Consider the following 12,994-nt stretch of genomic DNA (forward strand, 5'->3'; position numbering starts at 1 on the left):
GGGGGCTGCAGGCTGCTGCTAAATTTCAGTTGCAGTTGTCAGGGCTTAAGAAAACACTGGAGAAAATGTCTCATTGAGGGGTCCCTGGATTGTTCTGCTCTGGGCAGGCAGCTGAGGGGTGGATGACAGCCAGCTGGCAGGGGCTCACACACCAGGTACCTGAGCCAGCCACTGAGCTCATTTGCCCCAGAGAAGTCATTTTACAGGCGGAGCTGTCTCAAGATTAGCACGCCGCAGCGTGCAGACACTCGGGAGGGGAGGAACACTGCAGAATTGGAGGAAACAAGACATAGGTACTTATTTTCGAAGGCCTAGCCCCAGGGCTTCTTGGGTTCTGGGGAGATGGAATCCATGGCAGTGAGAACACAGGAGATATATGCTAGGCACTTTGGCCCTGTGAGGCAGGCACTGTGCTGTCTTGGTTTGAGGGAGAGGAGCTATATCACCAAGAAGCTAACTGGCCAGACCACTGGTGCTTCTGAGGTCAGAGACATGGGTTTCTCCCCACGTGATGCTGAACCTGGAGGCCTGGTTCCCCACTCTACACTCAGCTTCTGAGACTCACACTACAACTCCCACAGTACCTTCCTCTCACTGCTAGTGAGAGCCTAGTGGCCTTGTCTCCAAGGGTCCATCTCCTCTTAAGCACCCCACTCCTAGAGCATATCTCTGAGATATTGAATAAGAACCAGAGCAAGAAATACCACCGGATGGAAAGAGAAACAACCTTGATCCACAGCATCCACCAAGAAAAGCCTGAGTCTTGGGCTGACTGCGGGATGGATTTAAGATCCTTCCACATCCACCCGAGCTTACGTTTCTCCTGCTAATGGCCACCATGTGTCTCCTATGGCAGCTGGCAAGCCACCTAAGGTTCAAGCTCTTTTCAAATCCTGATACTCATTCCTGGCTTTGAGTCCTACGGACCTTGACCTTGCCACAGGGATGGATGCCTCCAATAGTGGAAAACAGTGGCACATGCCTAGGAGGCCAGTCATTGATCTTGTGGCACAGATTCTCAAAGGGGCCGATTATCTTAAGCCCCCAGTGTTAGGTAAAATGGTGGCCATGATATGAAATCATCTGTTTCCTAAACCTGTAGTTAAGACTGAATGATAGAGGCTTTTCAGTGGGGTAAAACATATTTAGAGTGTTTGTACAAATGACCGTGCCATAAATCACATGCTTTCTACTGGCGTCTTTATTCATTCCAGCTAGAAAAGTAGAGGCTGGGAGGGGGTCCGTCCCAGCATCATTTCTGTTAGGCCACCTATCACAGCTCATCCTCAACACCTGGACCTCCAGCGCTCCAGGCAGGATCAGAATCTGTCCGCATCAGAGGTGAGCACGATCTGTCTTCAGCTTGGCTCCTGTCTGTCAGGAAGCCTGGTGTTCCCAGCTCTGAAATCTATGGAATTCCTGTCCTCAGCCCCAGCTGAGGCTCTGGAATAGTTTGCACTCAGCATTTCCTCCTTCCTGTGCTGGAAATCCAGGAGGCGCCGTCTGTCGGCGAGTGGGGGTGGGGTGGGGGGTTGGGGAGACATTTTCATGAGCAATTCTATCCCATTTTCTCCCCCCTTTTCTTGCTAGTAGCTAACATCCTTCATCAAGGGGCAGTGCCTGAGTGTGTGCTTGGCAGTGTCTTCAGAGATAAGTAGTGTCTGGCATGGTGTAGCAAGAGGTTTGCCTTAGTTGATTAAAACCAGGATGTTGGTGGACAGCAGCACTCATGAGCGTTGCTGATCCTTGCTAGAGAGAGCTCTGAGATTGCCGTTTGTGTCACCGTTACTGTCCACACTGCTCCCTGTCACCAGCGAACCACTCACTGGGTGACATAGGTTAGGAACTCGGTAGCCCACACAACTCCATGGGTCCACCCACCCGAGAATCGCAGTGACTTGACGTCACACACCACAGCAGATCAGAATCTTCTGAAGCCCGTTAATTCTCAAACTTGATTCAGGTTCATCTTGACCACCCCAGGATGTTGGGGGGAAAGGCTTGTGGTTCGAGTGAGCAGTCCGAAGAGATCCGGGAGGACTGATAGCAGGTTGCCATGGTGCAAAATCATTTACCACCTCACTTGAACCTCTGGTGACCACTCCTCTGGAAGAATCGATATTTTCTTCATTTTTCAGAGAAAGAAATAAATGGCAGAGCTGAGGTTGGTGACCGTTTGTTCCTGTTTAGTGTGGCTTGAATGTTCATGGCACTTCCCAAATTCAGCTGTGGCAGTGGTCACTTCCACTGTGGCAGGAGTAAGAGATGGTATCATAGGCTGATAAATTCAATTAATCATGAAGTGGGTCTCTCTGGTAGCTTGCGCCATCATAAGAGGGGCAGCCAGGGCTTCTCGGGACTTGTTCTCTGAGCAGACACGCAATAGAAGTGATCCACACATGGTAGGAGGGGCATGGATTAACCAGCCAGGTGTCTGCTAAGAACTTTCCTCCCCCAGCTCAGAGACCTCTGGCCTTAAAAATCTACAAAGAGACGAATATCCATTGTTTCTTCATACACGCTTTGACATTTGTGACAGTAGCCCAAGGGGACTTAGACAGTGCTCTTAAAAACTGTAATCCCAGCTCCTTAGGAAAACTCACAGGCTCTCTGTTTCCCACTCCCTCCCACCTCCCACCCCCACTCCACCCCCAGAAATATGTGTTGAGCTCCCTGGCCCTTTCTGCTCTTCTTTGGCACCCAACCAGCCAAGGCTTGATCAGTTTTCTGTGGGAGGAGAGGTGGGCAGATCATTCCTGGCGAGTGTGGCTGGTATATAACCTGTGTTGCTGTTATTGAAGTGTTTCAGCTTCTGGAGAATGGACAAAAGGAGAATAGTTCCATCTCTTCCAGCTCTGCCAGGAAGAGTAGATTCAGCTATGCTAACCCCAGCCCCAGCCCCTGGACTTTCCAGATACAGTTGGTCAGGAACAGGCTGTGTGGGACTTATCTTTCCCCTCAGGGCTCAGAGGATACACAGGCTCTGCCTGCCCTCTCTCTTCATTAGTGCTTGCTTTCATGTTGGATCTGATATCCAGACATGACCAAAAAAGACCAAAGATCAGGAGTTTGGACTGGTAGACATCTTGTTTCTTCAAGAATGTGGAAAGCTTGCTGTGTTGAGACAAGACCTCTCTCCAGTTTTCTGTTAGCAACCTAGAAATGAGGACTGTAGGGCTTGCCCGTGACTGTAAATAAACACAATATCCTGCACATGCACAGGGCCCTAGCAAGATACCACAGGCTTCTGGAAGCCACGGGTGTAACCCTGCCAGAGGAGTCACAGCTTGGTGGGGTTGGCCAACAGGTGAGATGAAGCTGACAGGAATCCTGCATCAAGCCTGATTTGCTGCGTCATTCCTGAAGGTAGAGGTAGAGACTCCATGTTTTAAACTGACCAGTGCAGTTTTAGCCTCGCCCTGTTTCCACCTGAGAAGGAGAGCCATGCATGTCAGGAGCTGCTGTTTCTCCACCTTAATTCCTGATGCCACACCCTGTGCCTTACAGTAAAACTTGCCCTGTCTCTCTACATGCAAACAAATTCAGATCTCAGTATCTTCCTATGCTGATTCCATACCTGAGGATTCAACCAACCATTGATGAGAACTATCAGGAGATAAAAGGAACCTTGCTGAATCTACACAGATTTATTTCACTCTCTTTTCAGTCATCTTGAAATAACACAGCATGACATTCATTCCTACCACGTCTCCTTTATATTAAGGACCAAGGTCACAGAGAGGGCTTTGTCTATGAAGACACGCACAGGTTCTGTGTAGGACTGTACTGTTTGATGTGACAAACTTGAGGGCCCATGGGTTTGGGTATCTCAGGCATCTCTAAGGATATAAAGGGCTATGAAAGAATTTACTGGAAACCAAACAGATAAAAGTAATACAGGAATTTACTTAAATCACTCATCCATTCTCTAAAACAAGATCATAAAGAGAAAAATGGAGACTCACATGACCATTTGAAAAGAGAAAAACAGTTAAGAATGTGCAGGACTTAAGAGTTGATCTAATAAAAAAAATTGCTGTTGGCACCCTGTTTGAGCAGTGTCTTCTCATCAGTTCAGAACAACAACACCCGGTGTTGTGTGTTGGAGATGAAAGGGGCCTTGTTTGCTTCAGGGTTTTTTCCTCCTGTAGTGTTTGTTTGTTTGTTTATGTGTTTGTCTGCTTGGTTGTTTTCTAGTTTTTTGAATCACAGTCTTATGCTATATCCCAGCCCAGCCTGGAATTCTATATGTAGCTCAGGCTGGCCTATAACTCAAAGCAGGCCTCCTGCCTCAGCCTCTGGAGTGTTGGGATTGACGGTAGGCGTGAACTACCATACCCACTCAGAAAAGATCAGCTTCAGTCTCTCATGGGGCTTCCTCTTCTTTATCCCCAGGGGTAGTGACTGTAGGGAGAGTAGGCTTGCTCTGTGCATGATGTCATTGTTCCAGGGAGCCACTGGAGTGACTAAATTCCAGCCACCATGAGAAGGAGCCACTGGAGTGCTCACACTGCTGTGCTTGTGCAGCCATTGGTAGCCCACTGGAGTTTCTGTGAGGTGAATCATGGGCTTCCTGAGTGGCAGAGCAATCCAAGGTGTTTACCTGCAAGGAATGGAAACATGTCCATAAAACAAGACTGTGCAAAGGCCTGCACAGCGGCCTTATTCTTAACAACAGGCCCAAGATGGAAACAACCCAGATGTCCATCAACAGGAGGGAGAGTGAGGAAACAGAATTCAATATACTCACACAATGTTTACTGGAGAGAGAGAGAGAGAGAAAGAGAGAGAGAGAGAGAGAGAGAGAGAGAGAGAGAGAGAGAGAGAATATATGAATGTGTATGTGTTACAGATCCACACTGCAACATGGTTCAGTCTTGAAGACCATTGTTTTGTGGAACAGAAATTGGCTGGAAAGGTCAGACACAGGAGGGCCCCCCTAGGGTAATAGAAGTGTCTTATAACTTGGTGTGAGCAGCCATTACTCATACATAGACAGTAACCAAAACTCTGTGGGGTTTAATATTTGTGCATTTCAGTGTATTTAAGTTCTAAGCCCTAGAAAGCACAACCTTGTCTCCTGCTGGGTCTGTAGAAACCCTTAGTAACTATCTTCCTGAATCACTAACTGCGATTCTGCTGCAATAAGGTTTATTGATAAAACTCGCTGGTGCTCTGATATATGAAAGTATATCAAAGCAACAACAACAAAGTAGAACAAAGTCTACTGTCAAAAGGAATCTACTGCCTGGTGTGGTGGCTCGTGCCTTTAATTCCAGAACTGAGAAGGCAGAGGAAGGCTGATATCTGTGAGCTCAAGGCCAGCCTAGTCTATATACCAATTTCTAGGCCAGCTGGGGCTACACGGAGAGACTCCGCCTCGAAGAACAAAACCAAACAAATTAAAACAAATGAAAAAAAGAACCTATTTTATATGGTGTTATTTTCCATTTATTTGCAGTACTAAGGCTGGGACTTGGGGTCTAACATCAGCTGCATCCCAGCCAGATGTCTTTAATGACACTGTGGCATTTGTAGGATCGAAAGGGATGGTGGCTTAATCTCTTCCACTCTCAGGTGCAAGTGACAGGGAGGCTGAGCTGGCAGATTTTTGTGCTGGCAACTATGGGTTCAAGTCTCTATTGTTCAGACACACACCAGCTGTGCCAGTGGACTATTTCTTGGATGTGTTACGTGGGAGCTAGCTTCTGAGTTATCACAAGAAATACGATACTCCGGGGCCGTTCTCTTGTCTCACACAAAGCTTCTGAGTGTCTGTCCAGAAGACTGCAAGGTATTGCATCAAGATGTCATCTTCCCTTGTTATAAATCTAAACGGAACCTTGTGCTGAGGTAGTCCTTTATGTGGGGGAGGGAAGACATGACTGAGGATAGAGGAAGAACAGCGCTCAGTGCAGATTGTTTTTCTCCATCCTGTCCTGTGACCAGTCAGTGTGTGCTTCCCAGTCCTTCTTTATGTACACTCCAGTTACTCCAGTTAAGGCTGATTATTGACCTGAGTGAGCCAAGACTGCAGGGCCAGCGATGTGTGCGTAGCACACCTGCCCATCAGCCAGGCCTCCTGAGGACCACACAGCTCCCACCGGTGTACCTCGCTGAACCACTTCCTTGGGCAGACAGAGCTGTCACCATCTTGCAAAAAACAGCTCACTGTAAAGCAGTCACCTGTAATTCTAGCACTCAAGACTGAGGCATGAGACTGAAGCAGAGGTTCAAGGCCAGCCTGGGCTACAGAGTAATACCCTGTTGAAAAAGCAGAAACAAAGAACAATATCAACTCACATTAGAAAGGGAAGAGAATTTGTTTAACTCTTCACATGTACATGAACAGAAATCAAAGGTTTGGAGCGGCAGACCTAAAAAACAGAGCTGATAGCGGTTTTTGGCCTTTGACCTGAAAATAACTTTCCAAAAGTAGGGTAAGAAAAGGATAGAGCGGGTTCCACAGACCACAACTGAAGACTATTTCCGGCCCACATTCTAATTTGTTCTTGTGTTGTTAAGGAGGGTGGAAATCTTCTTCCCTTCTGTGTTTCTGTTTTTATTACATCCCACATTCTACAAAATTTATTTTACTTAAAATGTGAAGCTTGTGCCTAGAGTTCCTAGTGGAAACAGAAGTTAAGCTCCTGAGGTGAAATCTCTGTGTTCACTTGGAACCTGGGGCTCAGCTTTTCTGTGGAGGTGGGAAGAGGTGGGAGAATGGAGGGATGGTCTTCCTGAAGTTAGGGTAGGGAGCAGGGATCCAGGGCAGGATCACCTCAGTTGGGTGGGATTGGGGTGACTCCTCTCTGGCAACAGGAACTTGGGAGAATTGTTTCTTTCATAGAAAGGGTCTGTGGAGAACTAAATGCAGTGCCTCAGGGGAGCCTTACTGCACAGCACCCGCCACACACAGCCTTAATCCCTTTTCCTTCAGGTAAACTATAGCCTTCTCCACACTTGTCACATCTTTCCAACTTTTCTGAGACACACTTTTGTCAGTTATGTATGCGTTATATTCATAGCCCCTAGCTTTAAAAACCAACAATTGTAGTGCTGAAAATCTGCTCAAGCCACTGTTCATTTGGGAGGAGGCTTCAGATTTCCAAGGAGGGAACCCTAGTTCACATTTCTCTTTTCCCTCAGCACCAGTGGACTCTCTTTAAGTTTCTTGAAGCACAGCATCATTGTTGCAGGATTCTTCAATAAGTGTAGCGGGTGTCTCTGTTCATAACCTCCACAGTAGAGCCAGATCCAATCCCTTCACGAACCAGGGACAAACCTGGGCATTCTTAGTAACAGTGAAGCCTTGGGCTCTGAAGACTGTCAGTCAAGGAAGCCAGTCCAGCCCCTGCCTCAGTTGCCTGTAGTGTGATTTAAATATTTTGTGGTTAATAGCCAATGTTGGAAATTAATACAGCAGTTACTCTTTAGCCAGGTATTACCCAAATAAAAGACACAGAGACCTTTAGAATTATAATAAGCTTTAAACAATGGAGTTGGGCAGATACCAACACTCTAAGCTATTTTGTCTGCCTTCATGCCCTGAACGCCAGTGTATTACTTGCCATATGTTTAGCTTGTGCTGTTCCTGCTTCATCAGGCTAGCCATTCATGGCCACATGCTCATGGTTCATACTACCCCATGGCAACTTCCTTCTTTGTCCTCATTCTCCCCTCATGGTCCTGGCTGGCTTTGAACTCACAGAGATCAGCTGCCTCTGTTCCTGTGTGCTGGGATTAAAGGTGTGGGGTAGCACAACTGGCCTGAAGAGTTTATTAAAAAGGAAACATATAGGACTAAAGCAGGATGTTACATGTTGATAGAGGCTAGCAGTTTGTATAATACCTAATACAAAAAGATGCAGTAACCTGTAGTGTGGAAACTATCCAAAAATCTAGTAGTTGCTCAGTCCCACGAGGCTAGCTGTTTCAGCTGGTCTTCTCTATAAGCTGGAATCCTGAAGAAGTAGGTTCCAACAGATGTGCTGGCAAGCAAGGGCAAAAAGGCAAAAAGTGAGTTGTCCTTCTTCCAATGTCCTCATGTAGGCCTCCAGCAGAAGGTGTGGCCCAGATTACAGGTGTGTGCCACCACACTTGGATCTGGAACCTGTCCCAGGCTGGCCTTGAACTCAGAGATCTGCTTGCCTCAGTATCCTGGGATTAAAGGCTTGTACTACCTTGCCTGGACCTAAACTTTTTGTAGTCGCTATGCCTCAAGATCTCCATGTCAACATCCAGGTCAGAAACCTGTGTCTTCCAGCCTCAAGATCTGGGTCACAGGTGTGCCCTCCGTTTCTGGATTGTAGTTCATTCCAGATGTAGTCAAGTTGACAACCAGGAATAGGCATCACAATGACCAATTGTCACAGTCCTCTCAGTGGGGTGTCATGGTTACCTGTTCCACATCAGGTAGTTTGGCAGGGAGGTGGTTCCATGCCTGCCGTTCTCAATTTTGAGATTCCCCAGGGTTTGAGCCTGCTCAACCTTAACAGCTCTTCTGTCTGGTGGCACGATCCACTTGCCCCACAATCCTGGTTGCTGGGTCTGGTCTCTAGGTAGAAACAGGGATAGCAGAGAGAAGCCTCATCAATACCTGCTGACCCTTATGTGTATGGTTAAGATGAAGTATTAAGGGGTGATGTTTCCTGGGTTTCCTCTGGAGAAAAGTGAATGCCTTGGGCTTAGTCATGAGGCTTGGGCCAGTTGTGCTGCCTTCTCCACAACCCCCAAGACAGGATCCTCAGAGGGGTCTTGAAAGCCATCTGATTAATTAACAATTTATCAGATTAATTCAATTAATTCGGCATCTCTGTGTCCATACAGCAAGCCTATGTTTCTGTCATTGCAGACTGTAATATATCTCAGGAAGCCATTACATTCCTTCTATGTCTATGCATGTATAGTGCTCTCACAAATACTCTTTTCTTTTGTTTTGTTTTTTTGTTTGTTTGTTTTTTTTGTTTTTGTTTTTGTTTTTCGAGACAAGGTTTCTCTGTTAGCCTTGGCTGTCCTGGAACTCACTCTGTAGACCAGGCTGGCCTCGAACTCAGAAATCCGCCTGCCTCTGCCTCCCAAGTGCTGGGATTAAAGGCGTGCACCACCACTGCCTGGCTCTCACAAATACTCTTGACTTCCTTTCTCGTGCTTTCCTTTCTTGGGATGAATTCTGAGAGGGGTAATTGATAGGAAAACATACTCACATATTTTAATAGGTTTGAAAGTCTCTTTGAAAAGTTGATACTCTGAATTTTGGGGAAAGGCAGGAGCCAAGCTGTGCTTCCCCTGCCCCCACCTCAGACTTCACTGTGGGTCAGTACAATTGTCATAAACGCCAAGAGCCACAAGCAGAGCCATAAGGTTGAAGCTCAGAGGAAGAAAGCTCTTATCATGTGGGGTAGACTGTGTGGGTGCTCTTCACTAGGGACACCATGAGATTACTCTGACAGGGGACCTGCAGGTAGAGAGTCAATTAGGCAGCCTGAGTTGATGCTGGGGTGCCAGGCTGGGACCAGTGTGCATCCATGGGAGTTGCTCTGGGATCCTCCTGACCCTCCACCCCTGCATTTTCTGTGAGGTAGTGAGATGACAATCCCAGCCTGTCTGCTCTCCTTCCCCTGTAAACATCAACCCTGTGAACCCTTGCCCCTATGACTCACACCCCACTGTATGTTAAGTTCTAGCAAAACATGTCAATGAAGTGGGAAGAAAACCCAGGGGACAGAAGGACCCAGCCATTCTTTAACTTTGCTTCCTCAGCCCAACAGCTGCTCCGTGAAACTGCCTTATCAGTTGCCAGCCAGCTCCATGTTCCTCACCTTTGTTTACTCAAAACCAAACTGTAAGGTACCTGGACTCTCCAGTCCCTGCTGTTTCTGTTAAGTACAAGCTGGTCCTGGTCTCTGCTCTTGTCCCAAGTATCTCACTTTACTGGTAGTTAGCTGCAGCTCTCTGCCTTACAGGCTCTGTGTTGCCAACCGAAACTGTTCCCAGGCTTAGCGAGCTGGGAACAAGGACATCCACTGAAAGCTGTGCTCTCTACCTGTCTTTTGGCTTGAGGTGTTTGACTTGGTTTGTTGTGTGGCTGCTGCTCTTGCTCATTGGAGGAGGGGATATTGACACAGCATCTCACACAACCAGGCTAGCCCTCGAATTGGTTCTCTTGCCTCCATCTCTAGCTCACTGTACCTTCTTCCCTTGTCTTCTCAAGCCCAGCATGGTGGGTGGTGAGCACCTATAATCCTCACCTGGCCTGGGAACCACAGGTTAAGGCAGTAGGGTCAGGACTGTAAAGATGGCCCGAGTTACAGATTGGGACCCGTGTCAGAAAGTAGGAGACAGAAAACTGGCCAAAATGCAAATCAAACCTAACAAATAAAACCTCCCATAATGCCATGCATACTCATAACAGACCCCAAGTGATTTCAGCTCCCTGAAGCCAGGGTCTCTGACATAGATGTCTTCCCCTTCCAAATGGAGAGAACCACTGACCTTTGTGCCAGTGGTTCAGCTCTGGGGTGCTGAGCCCACGTAAAGGAGTCAAGGAAAGTGAGCCTCTGTAGAACGAGTAAAGGGAGCCTGAGAGAGCCTTTTATCCCACAGTAGGATGGCTCTAACATCTCTGTGTGGGGACAGGAGGATTAGAACATCATTCTGCTCAAGACGGAGCTTGAAGTTCCAAAGCAGGGACAAGGACTAACACTGAGAGAAGGGAGGTGGGAGCCCGCGGAGCCAGACAGAAGCCTGTTCATCTGTTCCTGGTTCCTCTTGATGGATTTAATACTTCCCCCTGCTCCCATGCTGCAGGATGCTGATTAAGCCACATCCCACTGTTTGAAGGAAACCCTGTAATAGGCTGTGTCTTCTGTTACTTGCAGGCAACTATGGTTCTGAGCTCCGCATACTTCTGGTTGGGATTGTTCCTGGTTCCGACTGCGTGTTTGATTGAAGACGTGGCGTGGAGAGCGTAAGTGTAAAGCGAAGGCCGACCTTCAGCCTTGCCTCTCTGTCCTTGCAGAAGGTGTCTCCCACGTGAGGGGTGTGGAGATTCAGAAGAAGCAGGGCTCCTGACCCTTAACAAAGAAGTTTTTGTTTTGTTTTATTTTAATTTAAGCTTGTGCCTCATTTTGATAGGAAATACATTAGACAGGAAAAAGAATACTGAGCAGGAGTCACCTGACATTTGGTAGGGGCATTGTCTTCTGTGTGATTGCAAGGCCGTTTCCAAACTCAAATGTGTTTCGTCACATTTAGGAAACACGACCTGAGCCTCATTTCACATCTTAAAGCTGACCAGTCACCAGTGGTGCCTGGCTTGAACCCCCATGTGTACCTTGCTTCCACGACAACGCTAAAGGCGCCTTCATTCTTCCAACCAACTCACTCACAGTGGGAATCCTGCCAATCAAACTCTTCCCAGGAGTTTACAAGTCTGTAAGAAAATCACATCACAAATGCAAAATTACGATAAAGATTAAATAGAAATTAATTCAAGCTCGTTTTCCGCTTCTACATTTTAAATTATATCATTCCTAAAGTATAAAGGAAGCAGTGATGTCCCAGGAGAATATTCACCTTTAATTTCATCCAGAGGAAATGCGAGACTGCCCCGATGCCTGCAGTATTGGTTTAGGTCCGAATGGGTCCAGTTCCTCCTAGAAAAGTGGCCACGTTCCCCGAAAAGTGAGACTTCTAGCGTGGGCAAACCACAATTATTTCAGGGCCCTGAGGAAGTGAAGTGAGATTGTTAACCCAAGCCTTCCAGGAAAAGACATCAGCCCTCCTCTTTATCTATTCATTGCTCCCACACTCGACAGGAATTATTCTTGCCTGACAGGGATATCTTTTGAAAAAGTCTTCATTTGGGCATAGTCTTGACAACTGATGCAGAGAGAGGAGACCGATGATTTTCCTAGAATGTTTTTGTTTTTCTTCGGCTAAGTTTTTCAACTACTACTAAAAACCAAATGATTTTTAACTACTTAGATGCCTGTTTTGTTTACTATGTTCTGTAAATGGCATAACCAGAACTTTTGGAATGTTTCTGTATAGCCAGGAAAGGTTATTTCCTTAACCCAATAGATGCTCTGTGGGAAAATACCCATTCAGCTATTTCCTTTTTGAGCTAGTAGACCCCGATTTTGGCACAGTGTGTTTATTCCCTAGCTAAATTTGTTGCAGCTCTGCAAATAAGTTAGTTTTAGGGACACGCTTCTTGGTTTGGCTCAGTCTCATGGGAAGTAGTTACAGGCTCACAAATTCATCCCTAACTATCTTAATTCAGCTATCTTAAATTAATGTCATGAAAACGGAGTTTTATTGAGGTTCCTTCTGCCAAGCAGGTCTTTAGCAAAAGTATCTTTGTTCCATTTCAAAGAGAATGTTTATAGATTGCAAAGACTCTGCCTCCTCCAGTGTTTTCAGAACCCCTTCCAACGAATTTCAAGTACAAATTCCCTGTCACCATGAAGCAAATTATCTCCTCTCTCTAACAAGACTTGTCTGGGTCCTGTTTGTAGGACCCAGGCTATAAAATTAGCACCATTTACATATTAACGATGATAAATCAGATGATACTGCTTCCAACTTCAACATATGGAAAGAGTAAAAGTCACTTCCTCTCCAAGGAGCTTGCCAGCTGAGTTCCAGCCGGAACCAGAGCCCCTCTGAGAGTTGAGGAGCCAACAGGGAAAACTATCCTTGCCTGTTGAATTGTTGAGGTCCTGGAAGCTTCTGCCTGGCAGGGGTGGCAAGCACAGCTCCTCTTAGAAGTGACATCCTATCACCTGGCCCTACTGACTTACATAACCATTTCCTGAATGCATTTTGCTCTTGAATTATTGGAAGAAGCTAGAGGAACAGTGTGTTAAACTAGCTGCTGTTTGGGAGTGCCCAAAGTATATATGCCCATTTGCAATATCTGCTTGATGCCTAGACTTCTGCCATCTCCATCTTGAAGAACAAGAGTTTTATGAATGTATGTGGGCCTGGT

General features: G+C 46.6%; 1 protein-coding gene across 3 annotated transcripts in view; it reads left to right on the forward strand.

The window, feature by feature from the left end:
* Atp8a2 (ATPase phospholipid transporting 8A2) overlaps positions 1-12,994 on the forward strand; it is a 480,046-nt gene that overhangs the window by 428,547 nt on the left and 38,505 nt on the right. For all 3 annotated transcript variants that reach the window (XM_076930916.1, XM_034499073.2, XM_076930917.1), the window contains exon 34: positions 10,881-10,969. In XM_076930916.1, the coding sequence (XP_076787031.1) occupies positions 10,881-10,969 (89 nt within the window). The remainder of the gene's footprint in view (positions 1-10,880; positions 10,970-12,994) is intronic.

This window comes from Arvicanthis niloticus, chromosome 3, assembly GCF_011762505.2.
Source record: "Arvicanthis niloticus isolate mArvNil1 chromosome 3, mArvNil1.pat.X, whole genome shotgun sequence".
Lineage (NCBI taxonomy): Eukaryota > Metazoa > Chordata > Mammalia > Rodentia > Muridae > Arvicanthis > Arvicanthis niloticus.